The sequence below is a fragment of the Epargyreus clarus genome, unplaced genomic scaffold (assembly GCF_041222505.1).
Source record: "Epargyreus clarus isolate Ecla_fem2 unplaced genomic scaffold, WU_Ecla_fem_2.2 ptg000026l, whole genome shotgun sequence".
NCBI lineage: Eukaryota > Metazoa > Arthropoda > Insecta > Lepidoptera > Hesperiidae > Epargyreus > Epargyreus clarus.
The window spans coordinates 16,485,176-16,506,236 of NW_027332233.1; the positions used below are offsets into that span (position 1 = coordinate 16,485,176).

At 40.0% G+C, this 21,061-nt stretch overlaps 1 protein-coding gene across 1 annotated transcript in view; it reads right to left on the reverse strand.

The window, feature by feature from the left end:
• Positions 1–2,450: 2,450 nt before the first annotated feature.
• mmd (disintegrin and metalloproteinase domain-containing protein mind-meld) overlaps positions 2,451–21,061 on the reverse strand; it is a 544,021-nt gene continuing 525,410 nt past the window's right edge. Inside the window, exons 13-23 of the mRNA XM_073088069.1 lie at positions 17,569–17,717; positions 17,145–17,329; positions 14,830–14,997; positions 14,217–14,348; positions 13,411–13,583; positions 12,952–13,071; positions 12,446–12,623; positions 10,794–10,947; positions 5,769–5,868; positions 3,639–3,788; positions 2,451–2,529 (exon numbers count right to left, since the gene is read on the reverse strand). Of these exons, the coding sequence (XP_072944170.1) occupies positions 2,451–2,529; positions 3,639–3,788; positions 5,769–5,868; positions 10,794–10,947; positions 12,446–12,623; positions 12,952–13,071; positions 13,411–13,583; positions 14,217–14,348; positions 14,830–14,997; positions 17,145–17,329; positions 17,569–17,717 (1,588 nt within the window). The remainder of the gene's footprint in view (positions 2,530–3,638; positions 3,789–5,768; positions 5,869–10,793; positions 10,948–12,445; positions 12,624–12,951; positions 13,072–13,410; positions 13,584–14,216; positions 14,349–14,829; positions 14,998–17,144; positions 17,330–17,568; positions 17,718–21,061) is intronic.

Consider the following 21,061-nt stretch of genomic DNA (forward strand, 5'->3'; position numbering starts at 1 on the left):
GGTGTCTAGTGCGACACGGTGACGTCACGGGGGGGTGCTCACCTCTCGCTGTCGGGCGCGTCGCGCAGGCACTCGGGGTCGGCGGTCTCGTAGAGCGCGTCGTCGTCGGGCGGCGCGCGGTGCGCGTGGTGCGCGTGCAGCGGGTGTCTAGTGCGACACGGTGACGTCACGGGGGGGTGCTCACCTCTCGCTGTCGGGCGCGTCGCGCAGGCGCTCGGGGTCGGCGGTCTCGTAGAGCGCGTCGTCGTCGGGCGGCGCGCGGTGCGCGTGGTGCGCGTGCAGCGGGTGTCTAGTGCGACACGGTGACGTCACGGGGGGGTGCTCACCTCTCGCTGTCGGGCGCGTCGCGCAGGCGCTCGGGGTCGGCGGTCTCGTAGAGCGCGTCGTCGTCGGGCGGCGCGCGGTGCGCGTGGTGCGCGTGCAGCGGGTGTCTAGTGCGACACGGTGACGTCACGGGGGGGTGCTCACCTCTCGCTGTCGGGCGCGTCGCGCAGGCGCTCGGGGTCGGCGGTCTCGTAGAGCGCGTCGTCGTCGGGCGGCGCGCGGTGCGCGTGGTGCGCGTGCAGCGGGGCGGGGAACATCGGCGGGTGGCGCGCGCCGCGGAACCGCCCGTACCCGAACCGCTCCTCCTCGCCCGCGCCCAGCCGCGTGCGGCACCGGCTGCTGTGGGGTACAAATATGCAGTGTTAAAGTTGATACTTTGATGTTTAGTCAAGTATGATGGTTTTATGCAGTGTGAAGGTAATCGTACAGTCAATTTGTCAATGTGATATTACTGAATGAGATAAATTCGAATGATCTCGAATGTCAATATTGTTTGCGCCTGTAATGTTCAATATTTGTATTATTCTAATTTTTGAACGAAATGCTGATGTTTCTTATTCAGTGATCGTAAAGATTCCGAAATTGAAAATTAAGAAATCAAATAAAGCAGCATAAATTAATACTTACGACGACACCTCTCCTGGTTCAATCCTATAGTGTCTTTCGGCCTCCGTTTCCGACATCCGAATGTCCTCAGAGCCGGAGGGACTCATGTGCCTACTGGAGTGATGCTCTAACTGCCTGATCAGATCCTCCAAGTTCCTGATCCGGATGGGTCCGCACTGCGGGCCCTCATCTTCCTCCTCATCACCAGCTCGCTGCCTTCGCAGTTCCGCTTCATGTATCTTCTCGGCGCTAGGCGCCCGTTCTCGCTTGTACTCGTATTCTTGCAGAGCGCGGAGGTCACCAGAGCCAGCCGAAGCTCCAGCACTTGCCCGTTGCGCTGCCGCTGTCTTCAATGCCACGATTATATTCTCATGGTATCCATTCAAATCCTGAAAGGTTTATTAATTTTTTTTAACTCTTATAAAGTCTTCAATTTTTAGGGTAGGTTATTAACTGTCTCAAAGTCAAGTAATACCTTAAATTTATATTCCATATCGGCAACAGCTCCAGATGGCTCCTGTCCATCGGACTGGCTGCCGGCCTCGAGCTGCTCGGACTGAGAGTCATCCCCCCACTTGTCCTTGCCGTCTACCGCACCGTACCCATGTTTCTTCAGGATTCCTTTCTCGGGTAATTTAGCCATCGAGTTCGGGGCTACGTCGATGAATGCTATGTCTTCCTCCCCTGAAGAGTGATGTACATTTTTGATGTTAACATTTGTTTACAATCGAATCCTTGGAACAGATGAAAAGAATAAGAGCATTTGGAATCGCGTAATTTGGAGTTAGACCAGTCAGGATACTTTACAAAGTCCTGATAAGATAAAGCCATAGAGTTAGCACTAGGGGAAGGTTGAGGACGTAATACGGATTGTCATAAGTACAAACCGTTATAATGTTAAAAGCACTACATAGTTTCTACTATCGTGTCCGTACACAATTGCCCAAACCTTTTAACTAGTGAGATGAAACGTTTGGGAAATTGTGACGAAGACAAGTTAATTTTGTTAGGACATTAATTTTTATGTCAAAATTTGTTACATCAAACAATCGAGATAGCCCCTTACTTGTTCACTTTCTTACCTGAATGAGTTGGCTCATCTTCGCTACCCGAGTGTACTCGTTTCATTTGCTTATGGTCTCTGTAATGTAACATATAACCAAAATACAATGACTGATGACAAAATTCATTGTAAGTCACAAGATATTTTTGAGCAAATGTGGATTGCGGTCATGCTGATGGCATTATTTAAGTTTCTAGTTGACTAAGGTTTGGACACTAAATCTGTCTATTTGAGAATAGGTAACAAAGCACTCAATTCATCTATCATAAGCCATAACTGATGATGATTCAACTAGATGAAATCGATTACAAACTGAATATTTCAGTGACTTTTTCTTTACTTATAGTTCGATTTATTTATTTTTTTGGATACTTACAATAAATAATTAGGGATTCAGTCATAATCTTATTTGAAATCAATTGAAATCAGGTTAATTTTGAAATTTCGAATCGGCAACTCACGGATATCTGCTAGTGGTGCCGCCTCCTGACATGTGATTCCCTTGTCTGAAGATCACTCGCTGGGAATCGCCTCGGCTGAGAAATTTGGAAATTCTACTTAATTTTGGGTTCCATTCCGTTCAAATTTTAGATTACTAAAAAGCTTCGTCGTCGATTAATTAAATTAAAGTGGGATTTTGCCAAATATCTCCGTCCCTCCAATCACTTTTATAGCAATTTAAGATTGCCTTTATTTGCTGGTTTATATTGGAACCAATTTTTCAAAATGATATCATGGATACCTTCTATTTCCACAACAATTTATATGTTATTGATGATCAATGGTTTGATATTCTAGTATATCAAACATTCTAATAAGATGCTAATTATTTTGCATATTGTGGTAAAAAGATTCAAAATGTGTACTGCATGAAAAATAAGCGTGTCGTTGAACGCGTGAGATGTGTTAATGTAGTTAGTAACACTATTCACACACCACTCGTGACAGTAGCAAGGTTCGCTTACAAAGTTCTAAGTCAAAGCATTATTGAATTGAATGTAAGCTTAGTGTAGGAAAAGCAAAAATCGTGTGTGCGAAAGACTTGAGAGCGTGAGACGCAGTTCCCGCGCCAAGCTTCGACGTACCTTAAGAGGTTTCTGTTTGAGTACACCAGATCCGTTTAGAAGAGAAAAACAAAAATGTGACTTTCAAGAAGTATAATAAAATCAGGTGGAAATGAGCAAGTAAAGTTGTAAGTGTCAGAGAGGATTAATGTAATCAAACTGATAGTTCCTAGCTATTGTTTATCAGCGAAGATGGCATTAGGGATAATTTATATTGGTCACCTAATTGACATTGATGTTTACGTGTGTTTTTGTTTTTAAATTGGAATTTGAGATATGGTTTTGAATATGTGTCAAATAAAGTGGACGATGAAAATTAAAAGTAGAAATTGGAACAAATAATACTCAGGGTTAATTTTATTTTGTGATTTGGAAAGCAATCAGATTCGAGTGCATACACATACCAAATAAAATCTATAGGATAATAATTAAGTTGATAAAACAAAATTTTCAGAAATAAACAGTTTCGACAAAGTGTTCATAGAAGTGTTCGCTCAGTAGGTATAGGAAATATACTACTTTAAGATATAGAAGTGTTGAATGAAATGTGATTTATCTACATGATATAAGTGGGTACGCACCTGAATGTGTTATTGAAGGAATGCATCTTGCCTCCGTCGAGGGAGATGTCCTCTTGCGAGTTGTTGGAGGCAGTGGAGCCGCCGGCGAAACTCTTGGCGATCGGTTTCTTCACGTACGGCGGGTCGTACTTCGGTAGGGTGCTCTTTTTCCTGATGCAGGCGTGGCGTGGGAACGCACACTCAGATCAATCGATTACGTTTACAACAAAGAGGGCGAGGAATCGAATGCGGAATCGAGAACACCTCCAGTTGACAAAGGGATCATAAATTTTGAATTCGTGTTTTCGTTTCCGATTGTTATGAGAGAGAGAGAGAGAGACTTTAGAACTGAGGAGGGAATGGAAGCTGACATGACTTTGTTTTGTGTGAAAAAGTTTTCACTGATTGGAATTGTTTATTGAAATACTTGAACCTTGTCGAAAGGTACTGTTGTATTTTAAATATAAAGCAAAATAAAAAAAAAAACAATTTAATGCAATGCAGAATGATAATAATGATGACAGAACATTTAATAAGTTACAGAGTTGAAACATCTTTTTGATGTTTGAATTCCATAACATAGAATGGAGAAATAATTATGTAAAAATAATGCATTTATATATAAATAATCTTACTTATTCCCATTTGGTCAGCTTTCACTCCTAACTCCTACATTTAATTTGAATTTACAAATCTTGTTACGTACCGTAATGGTGTTGATTACAATTTTAAATGTGTAGATTAAATTATGGACAAAAAGTATTATTACGATTATTGAATCTACTTTAATCTTTGAATCTATCAACACCATTATGATAGTGTCCAAGATTCCAATTGCAAAGACTGGCGCTTTTGGATATTATCTCAATCAATTCAAGTATTGATTTAATTTTTGATACTTTAATTTACTTTTCGTTTCATTCCTCATGGGAATTGATGTTATGAGGAAACATAATCAAAAGATTGATCTTAGCTTAAGTGATTATGGCCTTTTTTCATTAAAAACATTTAAAATGATTAATGTTTGCTTGTGGTTTTACGAAGGCGCTTTTTTAAGTATGTGTATTTTTTAGTTCATTTTTTTTTTATTTTTATAAGGAAAACAATGGTAGATCAAAAATAAACATTCTTAATGGAAAATGACCATGAATTCTTAAATATAATATTAGGCGTTGCTAACTAGATAGATAGCTGCTTGAAAGAAGAATCCGTGCATCGCACATTCGCTTCTCGTGCAAAGGTTAATATGTACGTATGTATAATTTGGTGGATATGGTTTATGATTGTGAATTCAGAGTTGAGCGTTCTATATCTTCGCATGTTCTTATATATTCCGATGGTAAACTTAGCTTTTCATTTAGTGTATAAGTACATACCTCTTTACATTACAGTTACCGGTCATGTGCCATCCACTCGATGATGTCATGGTAGAAAAAAACTAGCATAAAGTGTCGGTTCGGCGACTGAAATTCGAATTGAATGCATTCTCAGAGTGGGTGGCGCCGACCCTGGGATCGGAAGATATAGACGCGATCGCGCCGCCGGGGGGCTGTCACGGGCGCCCGGCGGCGGTCTCCGAGCAAGAAAGGAAACGAAAACGAGTCACAGTTCACATAAGCCAATGCATACATCCAAGAGCCCAGAATTTTAAGGGTTTGAGTCGAGGTGTCGCTCGAGTACAACGTGGAAAGCCTTGACGGCATGCAGCGAGGCGGCCGGACGGCGCCGCCTCGCGCGCGGCGAGTGGCGCGGCGCGGGCGGCGGGGCGGGGGGCGGCTCGGGGGCCGGGGCCGGGGGCCGGGGGTCGGGAGTCAGGGGGTCGGGGGGACGGTCGCGGTCGGCGCGGGGCGGCGCGGCCCGGCCGCCGGCGCGGACACAGAACCACAGATCAAATGCAGTTGGGGCGCGCCGACGGACGCCGACGCGCCACCCGCCAACTAGCTCTACGACCACAAAGTATACGACAATAAAAAATGTCCAAGGAACAAAACAAAAACCAATTGTTGACTTTAAAAACAGAAACACCAACGCTAACGTCTAAATAAACATACAAGTATACGGTGACGAATATTACTTTACGGTCTACCTTTGGTCTGTTTTCTGCTCACTAACCTTAGGCACAGGGAGAAGTTTTTGTGTACTACGACTGACCTGTAGCAGAGAGCGCTCAGGGCAAATACTATGAATACCCCCCCTACCACAGACATGAGCACCGCCACGAGGAAAACCGTGTTCGATCCGTGGTAGTTCTCTGCGCCCAAAGAGAAAAGGTTGAGTACGCGCGGGCCGGGAGTCGTTGAGGTCGCGTCGCGGGGACGGGACGTCAGCGGCGGGCGGCGCCGGGCGCGGGACATCACGACACAGGCACGAGACAACACCCAGGACTCGTTACCTGAAGCAGTACGCCATCCAGGCGAACCCCACGAACACGGACAGCACGACCGCGAGTAACAATAACACCATGTTGAAAGTGCTCATCTTATTCCCCTCGTGTTCACCTGTAAGAGAGGTCCCGCGCGTTAATGCGCCGGCGCCGCCCGCGGCGGCCACGCTCGTTCCGAGCAATGCCTCTCTAGCTTCAATCGTATCGTACGGTACGCGACGCGCTTCCCCTGGCGAGGTGCCGGGGAGACTTATTCACGCACGAAACGGACGTTGAGAGTGGCGGTAGGTCAATTTAAATTTTGAATTTAGAAGAGCAGTGCTCGGATTAGCCAATTATTTCACAATTTAGGATCAACAGAGAACAGTAGGGGGAATATTAATAGAAGTAAAAGACACCTGAAATCATAAAAGTTAACAGTAGTTAGTAGTCCTTTATTGAAGTACATACCAACAAACAGAAAATGAAACTAAAATAAAAATAAGAAAGGAGATTGCCCATTTTTTGGCCCAAATCGCACAAAATATTCAATTTAAAAAATACCAGTCCAGTCCAGTTGGTGTGGATGGAACTTTATCCTTCGGCGAGTGGTGCGATGGAGGAATGGTGACGTAGGTACCAGGTCAAATAGTTCCTCGGAACACTCACCATTATAAAGCCGGTAGAACACACAGAGGGAACCCATGTCCCTCCACAAACTTCAAGGTTCTAATCGATCGGAGATCACCGGGTCGTTGACGACTCAGACCGCGCGTTTCTGAATGGCGTCAAGTGGGTTAAGTTGGTATTTATTTATTTATTTATTTATTCGGTTTGCCAATGGTTACATCACATACAATAATAACAACACATGTATCTTAAGCCAATTCAAAATGAGTATGTGTATACCTTTTAAGGCAAACACAGCATGCACAATTTATTTATAGAATTAAAGTTTCAATGTTTTAAATGATTCAGTCGGTTTTAAAAGTTATACACTTTTTAAAAGCATTGATTGTGAGATGGTTTATATCCAAAGACCCATCGCACCCATTCAACAGGCGCATACAAAGGCGCGGAATTGCAGAATTTGATCCAAAAACTGTTTTACGAAACGGAACATAAAGAGGTTTTAGGCACTTTCTATAACTTCGGGGTACATTAAAATGAATTTTTTGTAGAAGGTTAGGGCAATCTATGTTGTTTCTTAATAATTTGAACAGAAAAGTTAAATCCAATTTGTTTCGACGATTTTCCAAAGATGTCATATTAAAATACAGGAGTCGCTTATTATAAGATGAATTTTTTTTGCTAAACCGACAGAGTAGGATAAGTGCCACATAAATGTTTTCTGTACCCGTTCCATCCTGAGAATATGTGTTGTATAATGAGGACGCCAAACAATTGAACTGTATTCCAATATACTTCGAACTAGAGAATTGTATATAATTATTTTGGTTTTTGGATTACTAAATATTTTTACGTTGCGAATAACAAATCCGAGCATTTCGCTTTGCGTATGATACTATCTATATGACCATTAAAAGTCAGCTTGTTGTCTAAAGTAATTCCTAGATCTTTAATATCGTTAACCTCATCAAGTTTGATTCCATTAATGCAGTAAAAAGTTGGTATTGTTCGCAATTTAATATGAATACATTTACTAGAGTTAAGGTTCATTCTATTAGCTTTGCACCAGTATTATTGGGGCGCCCCTGCCCTGAGATGCGAGCAGTACTCCATTTAGGGTCTCACTTGTGCCTTATAAAGCAGAAGGGGTTGCCTCGCACTGAAGTACCACTTCGCTCTGTTCAAGACGCCAGCTTCGTTGATGCCAACTTGGCCTTAACGTCCAAATGACCCCAGTACTGCATGTTACCCGATATGTGAACTCCCAGGATCCCCAAACTTTTAACAGTGGTGAGCGGAATTCCTTGGAATCGTGGCGCTATGACAAATGGGGATTTATGACAAATGGGGATTAACGGTAAAGGCATAGTAAATACTTGTGACTTCGTGGGGTTAAACTCAACAAGGTTAAGTCGACCCCATGTCGAGACCTGCTCCAGAGAGTCCTCGACACAAGTCTGATTCTGCTTTCTTCCCGAGAGGTGTTTGCGCGGCCGAGAGGTGTTACGTATACACGTAGCGTCCCTCGTACTATCATCTGCACAGCAATGTATGTTGCCTATTTGTTGCAACATATCATGGATATGCAGAATCAATAGTGTGGGAGCCAGAACTGATCCCTGGGGAACGCCAGCGTGTACAGGTTTCGTGTCAGAGTAGCACCCGTCGACAACGACTTTGATGTGCCGCTCCGACATCTGAATCAGAAATCTGGTTGCCCATGGGCAAAACCTCTCAGGAAGACCGTAAGATGGAAGGTTCATGAGAAGGGCCCTACGCCAGACCCGTTCAAGGTCTTAGCGATATCTAGGCTAAGCGCCAACGCCTCACCATTGCTCTCGATGGCATGCGTCCATCGGTGAGTGAGATACACCAGAAGGTCGCCAGATGAAGGGCCCTTGCAAAAACCATATTGATGATCGCTGATCAGGTGGTGATCCTCAAGATACCTCAGGATCTGTGTGTCTATAACACTTTTCACACATCACCTTTGAGAGCAGGGAGGTTAAAGCTATAGGCCTGTAGTTGGACGGGTTACTGCGATCAACCTTTTTAGAGATCGGCGGAAATGAGTTGATTCTCAGGCCGTATGGGCCAGAGAATCAACTGATTTCCGCAGGGGCGGTAGCGAGAAATTACCCTAATTAAATTCATTTCTCTACATCATCAATTAACACATTTTCGTCGTCCATTTATATAGCTCTCTAAGGTGTGCACTTGGAGCCGTAGTGACTATGAGCAGTGGGCATTCTCCTTTGCAAATAAATAAACTTAAAGAAGAAGAGGTAATGATAGTGGTATGATGGTCCTGGGTCAAATCCTGGGTTGAGTTTTCGAAATTATTTCGAAATTAATCACATACGGTGAACGAAAACGTCTTGAAGAAACCACCATTCCCGAAAGATCTTTATAACGCTATGTGAAATCTACCAATCCGCACTCGTCTACCTTGGTGGACAAGACTGGATCTAGTCTGAGAAGAGACCCTTGCTCAGCAGAGTTCATAAGTTAATGAAGATGATAAAAGAAAAATAAAGACAGAAACGAAAAGAAAAAAAGGGACACCTTAAAGTCATGATTATTTCGCAATTGCTAGTAACAAAATGTCTAGTCTGGTCATAAGTTTTTTATTATCTACGAAGTTTTGTTTAATACATAATGTGTATGTTTTTGACTTGAATCTATTTAAAATAGTTAAAGACGTAACGATGGTAGGAGTTCTTAATATTTCAAAACTCGAACCAGGACCACTAGGGATTCTATCTCACTCATAGATAGCGTACAGAAAAAATTCTAAGTCTATGTATGATCTCACTAGTGATGATCTTATATATAAAATTCTCGTGGCACAGTGTTAGTTACCGTACTCCTCCGAAACAGCTTTACCGATTTTCACCAAATTTTATATGCATATCAGTAGGTCTGAGAATCGGCTACTATCTATTTTTCATACCCCTAAATGAGAAGGGTTGTTCATCATTAACATTTTTTTAATATATATGGCAACAACGTTTGCCGGGTCAACTAGTTATCTATTAAAAAAATGAAACACTGATGCGCAGTCCATTCTTGTCGTGTGCTCGTGTTTCAATATGAATTACTCTTTGACGGGTACGATATGCGGGTTTTTAAATTTTATTTATTGTTTCTATTGTAATAAAGAAGATTGCATTTTCTTGATTTTTTCTTATTATTTGAAAACAAGGATAGCTTTCAAGTCTTGTTTCATTAAATTAAACGTTTTAAATAAAACATTTACTTTCTTAAGATTTATATTATTTTTTTGTAATTGGCTCTAATTGCATTCCATATGCTTCATAGCTCGTGACTATTTTGAAAAGGTGTGTTACCTCCATCGTTACAAATTATAGCTGTATTATATTGTTCAATTTTACTGATAAAAATAATGACCAGTTTAGTTATTTTGCCATCTTAAAACTAAACATATTAATCTAAATATTTCTTATATTGCTAATATTTTGTAAGCTGTCGTTTTAGGATATATGTCTTTATGTCTTTATTAAACTGCGTCCCTCTGCATCAATATTTGGTATGAGTCTCTCCTTATTGTATTTCTTCCTTATCTCCTTATAGTCTGCCACCTACATATTGCTGATCTAAGATGTTTTGGTCGAGGAGACTTCATATTGTATAGAAATCAAATAATTTTCTGAATCCTAATGTTAAATCTTTATTTAACTTAATCGAAATCTTTATTGACCCATTTTCAGCAAACAAAGAGAAACTTTACATTGTTTTTGTCTTTAAAAGTTTCAGGATAAAAATGTATCTTCCTTATCTCTTTTAGAATCCTGCTTAACAAATTCTACACTATACTTTCTACACTCATGGCCTCTGAACTAGGATTCTCTGTGTCGTGGGTGCCATGGTCACACAACATCGAGACCCAGAATCAGATATCCAAATTTATAATTTGAATGAGAAATAAATTTCTTAAACCGTATAATTCAGATGTCTGTCCGACCGGGGATCGAACCCGGAACCCTTTGCGCATCAGCCCAGTATGGTGACAGCTCGTATTGAACCATACAATGTAAGAATTCCGGAGAACTAGACATCCAAGTTCATTATTCAGATGTCTGTCTGGGGACCGACCCCGAAACGCTTTGTCTATTAAACCATACAAACTAAGCACCGCGTGTCCGATACTGGCAGCGACTCACCATACGGCGTTTCCTTCTTGGTCATGTTGTAGGCGGCCTTGGTAGAGTTCTCCGGCACCCAGGGCGTGGGCGACGGCAGCGCGGTGTCCATCAGCGAGCAGTCGGGGCCGGTGAAGCCGCGGTAGCACACGCAGCGGTTCGTGTTCGAGCAGATCTGGTCGGGTATGACAAATAAATTGATTATTGAGTTTCTTGCGCCGCTTCTTCTCCATAGCGAAACACCTTCCGAAGCGGTGGTAGTTTGTTGACTTTCAAAAAGTATTCTATATAAATCAATTTTGAATAAATGAGATTTCAATTTTATTTATAAAAATATACGTGTCGAATAGATAACCTCTTCTTTGGGAAGTCGTTTAAAAAAGTAATAATTTTTTGTGAAGGTTTTTTAATTCTTCCACTTTTTTTTTCCTTTTCAGTATCATGGAGATGTTTTAAGGGTTTATGTAATCTTTCTGTTTTCAATGGTAGAAAACATTTTGTGGCCGATTGGAGGTGATTAATGAAGTGGTATGTATTTGGTTTTGCTACTAAGATGGTATTGCTGGGAGATTTTATCCAAGACGTCTTGGATTGAAGTTATTTTATGTTTGTTTTATGTACAAAAAAAAAACAAAAACTTAATCAGTGCTAGTTTTATTGACATGGAAAAATGTTTATAGTTATTTCATAACTTTATTCCTAAATTAATGGAATAGGTCAAATTCTATTCCAACTCAGTTGGTAAATTTTTTTTTTCAAAAAAGATAAAGGCAAAGACAAACCACTTTCAGTTTTTATCAGTATAATATGAAAATTATCTATTTACAAATCTGAACTCTGTATTTTAGATTCAGTTAATGAAATGAATCGCAAGTTCGGAGCATCACGATCCAATACAATTAACTAACTGAATGGCGGAATAACTTAAATCCCATTGTAAGCTGTTCTAGACTGTTTAATATGCGAGACAAGTTTAAATAATTCAATAACAAAGTAAGGAGGAAACCTTCACCTCTGTAAATGTCTTCTAGTATTTTAGAACAAGAAAATGAAACAGCGTTAAACTTATAATTATGCACATTTAACTGTAATGAAAATATTGATCGAAATGTAATGTGACTAGCTCAAAATGAAATATTTTTGAGCCGACTGAGCCCAAAAATATTTTGAAACATTTGTGATTATTTTAATAAATTAAGAATAAAGTAATTAAATGTCTATGTTCGACCGTTTGATTGAAAACTCACGGTATTGACTGAAGCTATAGTGATGCCACTTGGCTGTAAACAGTAAATTAAATGTCAGCGGGATTTTTGTTTGGTGTCTCAGTTATTTTTTTTATTTTTACCATTATTTTATTAGCTTGACCTGCATGTAAGTAAGGGTATCTTTAACCAATATTTATCAACTTTGAACGGTCCTATTAATTTAAAATTTCGAATACTTATCAAGAACTGATGACAATACACGGTTTTAATAACTTTGTCCCGTTAATCCCATCAGGATCGTAAGGATTAATGATTTACCTTATTTGATTTTACCGTGGTTTTTAGTTTTTAAACTATAATTTTATAATAAGTTTATATTTGTTTTACTTACTTTAAAGCTGGCTGTCTCATCTATGACATGACATAAAACCAGTTCGTCACTATGATAAATAAGTAGCAACTCACCCCCTTAGCGGAGCACTCGTTGTTGTGCTGGTCGGTGGGGCACTTGGTGTGGTCGATGAAGGGGAAGATGGACATGCAGGACTGGTTGACGCACACGAGGTGCTCGCCGCACGGCGTGCCGTCCTGCACCAGCCCCAGCGCGCCGATCTCCGGGTGCTCCGGGAGGCCGGTTGTCGCTCTGCAACAGGTACTCTTGTTAGTACTCGCATTGACAAGTGCTGGGATTTTTGTTTGGAAGATTGGCGCATTGGAAAATTGGATTTAAGTAAGGTATAGATTAAAACCGTATTAATATTAAATCTATCCAATTTTTTCTTACCAAAGATCGATATTTAAAGATTTGGATAGATTGAGTATTAATGACGGGCGTAAAACACCAAGGAAAGGTATTGAAGGTATTAACGAGCTTATCAGGTATACTTATCGAAATCGCCCGTGAACAAAAAATCGATTTACTACAGGGTAGATGTGAAAATAATGATCCGATAGTAGTAAACGATTCTTACTTGCACTCGTATTCGTTCCCCTTGATCGTGATGACGGTCCTGGTGTAGTACTCGTCCATTCCGGGTACTACCGGATTCCTGTTACCGGACTGGCATTGTAGCGAGCCGCATTTCACATTTCTGTAGAGACAATATTAGATACTATTAGTATTAATAATGTTAAGTATTGTAAGCTTCCTATATGAGATACATGAGGTATTTTCTACCACGCTGTTCAAATGCGTATTGGTCCTCCAATAAGCATTTTGAGTCAACCTACTGATGCTGCCCATGGATATGTGTAATAACATTAGATTTGTATCTGAGGCCAAAAACTAAACAGGAAATACTTCGGAAATGTATATCTCCCTTACCGTACTAGCACACAGTAAAGTTTAACATCGTTATTAGGCAGAAATAAGTGGCCATAGAGGATTCTACCTCCTTCGAAAAATCAAATTAAGCTGCATTTCAACTCACTCCATATCACACTTAACGTAGTCCCCGTTGCTGGCCTTCCCGCAGTGCCCGGTGACCGCGCCCTTGGAGTTGAACTGCTCGAAGCACTGCGAGTCCGCGCCCACGGTGCCGGGCCCCCAGATCTTCTCGCACTGGATCGATAGCGTGGGGCACTGGCCAGAGAAGCAGTAGCCCTGGAAATAACATTTAAAAAAAAATGTAATAGGTTTTGCTAGCGACTTCGTACGCATAAATCGTAAGATTGTATAATATAAAATTTGAACCCCTTAGGGTTTATTTATTTAGGGGTTATATATTTCATAATATCTAACCAATAAGCTCAATAAAGTCAAATGCTTAAAGTTTTATAGAACTTGTTTCAAAATTGGTGGATTTTCATACAAACTCTCAACCCATGTACAGGGATCCTCGTAAGTACCACGATAAACTTAAGGGAACATGGATTAGGCGATAATCTCTCAAAAAAAAAACCTTAGTCAAAGTATTACTGCTTGTGAAATATCGAGTGTTTTATTTATTTTTTAATTCAGTTGTCTTTGTACTCCTTTCGTAAACTGTACCTACAAATAAGGTAATGATTTTTTTATTTTTTTCTGTAAAATATTATAACATTACATCGTTTTCTATATTTTAATGTATACTGGTTAAAAGATATTAAAGAATAATGAAAACTTAAGGGCTATTATGAGATTCAAAACTTTCTAATATTTTTTCCCAACTTACATAAAGTGGCTGAAATACAGAAATAGGCAATGAAATCATATACTGAAAGGTAGAAAAAGTCTTAAAAAGGGTAGAAGGTATACCTTGCCGGAGGCGCAGGACTCGCCGTTCTTCCGGTAGGAGTCGACGGGGCAGGAGCCGGACAGGCCGGAGCACGTCTCCTCCAGGTCGCACTCGTTGGCAGACTCGCGGCAGATCACGCCGCGCGGCTTCAGCTGATGACGTCATTGACTTTATTAGTAGGGCGTTCGGAAAAATCACAATATATCACGAAGATGAAGGAATGTACGGTGGGGTATCAAGTGGATTTAATATTTCGTTAAACGCGAGATTTATAAATTAAAAAGCAGCGTGTGGCGTTGAATCGCCATTACCAGGCAAAGATTTCCCAGTCAGTGCCAACCGTTCTGCTCGGTTTGCTAATTGCCAAAGTCCGTAATTTTAGCAACAAATTTTACTAAAAGAGTTATTAAAAATGTAAACAAAAGATATAAGTAGGTACTCAAAATTTAAAATTTCTTAGCGACACAACTTTTTCTTTCGCTTCGTAGCACTTTCAATTCGGACATAGCAAAGCATAGACGCAAAGGCCATTATTTGATATTACTTATTGTATTGCCACCGATTCCAATTTGAACACCTCGGACTCCACAAATTGGGCAACTCATGACTTCTATAGTATTAAAGGTATATCACCTGGCACTTCTCGCAGCACTCCCCCTGCGCGCACTGGGCCTCCTTGGTGAGGCGGCAGGTGAAGGGGTCGCAGCAGGGGTTGAGGTTCTGGCACTCGGAGATGGTGCCGCAGTCGCACTCCTCGCCCTCGTCCAGCCGCCCGTTGCCGCACTGCCGGTGGACCACCAGCTGGAAGACCATGGAATTATAGTATTTATTTATTAACAAAGTTTATAAATTAAATAATGTATGGTTCAATCTCTATTGTTCTTTTTTATAATATAGGAGTAGCAGATGAGCATGCAGTCCATCTGTCATCAGTCCATCGGTAAGTGGCTACTGCCGCCCATGGACATGAGTAATCGACCCTAGATAGGATTAGATATTCCTACCCGAGGTCGGCCACAGATACGCCGCTACCGCTGAGGACTAAGTTGGAACGCCTCGGAAAAATATTTCAGATTTCAGTTCGCTCATGATTTTTGGCGCATTCAGACTTCTTCTTATTTTTATGTTTTTATTGAACATGTCAAATAAAAATATTTTTTGTACTGAAATAAGTGAGCTTTTAAGGTTCAAACATCGTCGTCGAAATCGGCTAAGCTGTTTAACAGAAGAAGCATTACGAAAATACGCACACTGAAATTTTACGTATAAAGATATCGCTCAAGCAAGTTACCCTCAAATTGTAAATTCTCGCATAAAACCCGCCAACTCGAGCGTATCGCTCACAGGAGGCGGGAGCTCGCGTCTCGCTCCTGAGAGCTCTCTAGCCCGCGGTCTCGTACAAATGGCCACCGACTCGTAATAATTGTGTAACGAAGAACATACGAGTTCATAGTATGTACGACGCCGGATAATTATGATGTAATGCTATGTTACGTTTTAATGATTTGTGTGTATTTAAATTGCAGTGATAGCCTATTGGCTTAACACCAGGACTCTTAATGCAAACATCAAGATTTGAAATTCAGGCATATCTGATTTTTCAAATTAATAATTAATACCTCTTGTTTTAAGGCGGAATACATCTTGAGAAAACCAAGCGCCTGAGACACGTTCTTTAAAAACATTTCAGTTTTGGTAAACTATGTTTTTTTTTTAAGCTTTCGCACTTGGCCAGCGTGTTGGACTATCGCCGAAATCCGGCTGCTATACTACTATACAGCAGTAGCAAAATATAAAGGATGGAAGGGTATAATATTTGTCTACGACAAGACTCGTAGATAAAGCCGACGGATGAAAAAAATCAAAAACGAATGTTTGAGGAAATATTTTGGGATTTTTTAATTCAGACCACTTTCACAACCAATCCCCGAAATACTTTCGGAATAACGAAAACGAAAAGAACAAAACACTTGAAAAAGCACTCGCAACAAAAACGCGGGGCGAGTCTTAATCAGTATCAATAGAAACACGGATCGCGGATCGCAAAATAAAGCAGCCCACAGGCGCAATCATCTCCCGATAAATATGTAAACGCGGCAAATCGAAGCGGGAGTGCCGGTGCATTATCATTCCGTACTATGTAAATTTATTCCAATAAACTCGTCCGGACTCGCTCCTGTTATTATATATTCGCAAACGAAGAGATAATTCTGAGCGCGGGCTGCCCGCATTACCATAACTTTTATTAAAGGAGTGGTCCCGTCAAGGAGGACCGGCGACAAACAATGCGACCCGACTGATTAATTTTCGACGTGAAAATCTGTTTTGCATACGAATCAACCGTCAACGGAGTGGCGATGACGCGCGCAAGAACGAATCAAAACTTCCACGAAACCGGACGACATCTGCGGCGGATCGCGAAGGTATCAGTATAACTTTTAGTGCAAAGCCGAAAGCGTGCTAATTATAAATGGAGTTGTACCTCCAACCCCCAACCCTAATAGCTTTTTAAGCGAGTACCGCGGCGGAGAACGGCGACGAAATTTAACAAGTTTAATTGATATAATTGCGAAATGGCACTGCGTCGGTTTAAAAGTTATTAGCCTGTTGAAACAACACGAAAATCCACTGGCCTTTTCATTTACGTTTGTTGGGAACATCGGGTGTATTTTAAATTTTCATTAAAACTTCGCCATTGGTAATTATTATTTCTGTCCGCTGGTAACAATTGTTGATGAGGATCGGATGATTCAATTTACCGCCATTATTCAATATTTATTTTGGCGTTGAAAACCACTACCGCTACTTTAATGACCTCACGCAGACTTTTCATTGATAAATTCGTATGTACTGATTTAAGAGACTCTGTTTCAGAATAGAAAAGTTAGTTTTAATCCTAACATCATAAATTAATCGTCATTAAAAATCTAAGTTGAAATATTCCTCACCTCATTCGGTTTGTTGAGCAAACACAATCCTTCTCCAACTCTAAGTTCGTTGATGTAGTCGTTCTTCGAGCAGTCGGAGAACTTGTAGGGCTGAACATTCTCCAGCCCGACGATGGACTGCGCCATGATGCAGCCGTGCCAGTCCCTGCAGAAGCACTGCTCGCGACCGTCGTCGTGGCCCATCCCTGAGGAATGGTAAGTATGCACGTTAGGAATGTAAATAAAGTTAGCGATGAGAAAGCTGGTTTTAGAATTATTTTGACACTATTTCATTTTGTAGATGACATCTCACTGCATCTAACTTCAGAAAAGCATCGACCTAACCTGGGGACCTAACTTAACATCAGGTGAATGGCATTAATCTGAATGTTCGTAAATAGTGATATATTTAAAATAAAATTAAGATTTATTTTAAAGAACTCACCGATATTATGTCCGATCATGTGCGCCATGGTGCCGGCGAGGAGGTGGGGCTCGTACGTGTTGGTGTCGACGGAGATGCCCACGGACTTGGGCGTGCACATCGTGTCCGGTACGGAGATCCCGGACTCTCCTCCGGGGAATGTTAAGCCGCTGCAAGGATTTATTATATAAAATATACGAGTAATATAGTATTTATTTTGTACCTATGAGCTGTAGGTTAATATTTATAAGTGCTTGTAGGACCTGTTGATGAATCCTTGGAGGTTTCTCATGTTGTATTTTGTACATAGTTTAATTATGCGAAAGCTTGAACATTATAGCACCAGGTTGTCTAGTACTATGTATGTATTATTTTAGTTACCCCTAGTTCAAACAATGTAATATTAAAGCATCCGTAAAACATGAGCTGAATTTTAGGAGTTGCTCATATAGGTAAGGGTAAAAACATAAATGGTACAGTAAAATGTAACGGCAATAAATGCCCCAACATTAGAGCAAATATGTACATACATTTATTTTATTGATATTGCTCTCTAGATAAATATGGTATACTTTTACTGTATTATCATTTTAGGTCGTACAAATATTTTATCTGTAACATAGAATTGTATTGAATACGCGTTCAGCCCCTATTTAACTCTTTAGGGGACACATTTGAAGGAAATCTTTTTAGAAATTTCTTTATACAAAGAAATATAGAGCGTCATGTGTTTTTCTAAATCTATTATAACCTATTTAAAAAACCTTGTTATTCATTAATTTAGATTGTGAATTATATGTTATGTAATGTAATGTTATTTTCACTTAATACTTATGATTAAATTTAAAGCGTCAATTACTCGTAAGAAGTAATAAATGTACTTAAGTAAACACCGAATAATTGAACGGTAAACGTTTAATAAAATTGTAATAAATCTTATTACAAGTCAGCAATGAATAGAAACTTCTTAACAAGCTGAGATCGCCGCCGGCGGTCGCAAATTGTAACAGAGATAGCGAACTACGCAGTAACTTCGCGAAACTCGCTATCGAAGTGTATTCGTCGAGTTCCGAAGAGTACACGTCGAGTTCCGAAGTGTATTCGACGAGTCCCGCGCTACGTAGCGCGACGCCAAGTTTCGTAGCACTACGTAGCACGCCGTAGAGTTTTGACAAATCGCTAACGATTATTTATGATCCGATGCGATATGTTTGTTGTCGAAGTCGAAAACTTTGTATGTCATTATTGTTAAGACCCTTGTGTAACTGTAAAAGATATTTTTCAGCGTTCGGTACATCGTTATGCAAGATAAGCAAAACATTACTATTCACCTACTGGAAGTTGCCGCATATTATTAATTTTATATTGAACATCTACCTGGTTATAAGTATTTATAACTAATTGTGTTCTTTGAGAAATTATAGCGTCGTGGAATTTACCTACATTAATAACTCTAATAAAGAGTGTATTATGTGTTACTATTTGTAAGTTAAATATTTCTAAACTGCATTATTTGGTACTATCCGATTGAAGGTTCCTGTACAATAAAGTCCATGACATATACTTATACCGATACCTATACCAGTAAAAGATTAATGCTGCTTCCGTATGACTTCCCATTGAATTTCTCCAAAAGTGCAGTCGAGTTCGAAACGTCTCGTATATCACTACAATTTAAATTCGCTTTCGCATTTCTCGATCCACACCGCGGATTAATCTCTATCCGGCGGTGCGGTTTCAAAGACACATTAACGTAAATACATAAGCAGATTTGCGAGTTCTGAAACTAGGTTCGGGGCTGAGCTGATATCGCTTTGAATGCATGTGGGTGGTGTGTGAATAGGAATTAATTATCGCTGCGAAATGAGTAGAAGCTCGTGTGGATATTGGACCAAATTGCTGGTGATATGGAATTGACCAACTGATAGAGCTTTGCGTTTGATGGGCGTTAATTTGGAGTATGCGTGTGCTCTACTGTGCATACTTGCACAGTGTATTAGTATCTATGTTCTGTCAATGCTCTTAATAAAGGCGTTATCGTCCACATGTATGGCTTTTCTTATATAATTATCAAAAACTTCGAACAATATTTATACAACAGAATCTTTGAAGAATTTATGGTAAGCAAGAGAGCATGTCCAGTGGTGGGAGAATGAGCCCTTGTTGATAATGATAATCTAATTTAATATATATGATGACTATTCGTTTGCGGCTAATTGTATGCAAAAACATTAAAAATATGTATTGAAATAAAAGTATGAAAATCTCTTTACTCTTGTGCACAAATCCCAGTCGCCCGTATAAATTAAAATACTTATTCGAATAATTTAGGATCATTTGCTTAGCAGACATAAGAGGTCTCTACGGCTTTAAACAGAATTTAATCATTAAATAAAACACAAGCGCCTTCGTGTCTAAATTGTCGTCAAGACAAATTTTCACATTTCGTATTTTAAGGGATAAAGATCGGTAAATACATAAGCAGATTGAGCTGCGGATCCTGAGCTGAGCTGACGCTTTGTGAGTGTAAGCGCGTTGTGAACGGAACTTAATTACGCTGAAGATTTAAATGCTTGTTCAACGGATTTAAGATTTTTGTAGTATAAGTGGCTTGCGTTCAGGTAATTAAATGGAAGAGGAAATTACTTTAGATATTTTTTGCCTTATATATTTCATACTTTATGCTCGTACATTCACTCTCTGAAGTACCTCTCTGTTCCCGTTGGGCTCGAGTGACTAGTCTATTTTCTCGAGCACTCGGACTATTCGCATGTCCAAAATCTTCATTACAGTTTAGCAACATATCAACAAATATCCATTGGCAACGGATTCAATTAAATTAGCGGGTTAAGAATTCTTCAAGTATACATCCCTGTCACATTTTATCATTTAGCTCAAGAAGACTTGAAGCGTGTTGGGCTTGCCCAAATAACCACGTATCGAACTTAAGTTAATTAGGTCTGTTTTACCAGAATAGGTAAAGAATGTTGTTCTGTCAAGTTCTATATATTTTAGTAGGTCTTAACATAATAATAATATGCTATTTCGTTTCATACAAAAGCCATGAAAGATAGAAATAAAATTCAAATTCTTGTTGAAATAAGGCTTTTGAAAAGTAGATATTATATAAATATTACAACGCTCGAATTATACGAACTGTAAAAAAATATTTGAACCAATACTTGACAAAGAAACCGTGACTTGATCGAAATGAACACTAAGTATTTAATATTAGTCAGTTCAGAGAAACATTAACGTAAGTACATGAGCAGATTGCGAGCTTTGCCGACTTTGAGCTGAGCTATCGCTTTGTAAGCATAAGCGCGCTGTGAACAGAACTTAATTACGTTGAAGATTTAATGCTTGTTTAAGGGATTTCCAATTGAAAGGTATTAAAGTTTATTCTCGAAAAATTATACTGAGCTGGCTCTTCCTTTCATTATGGCGTAATAGGCAACTAATGGGTTTATGGATTAAGGATGTAGCAAATGCAGCACAGAATGGAATGGAATTT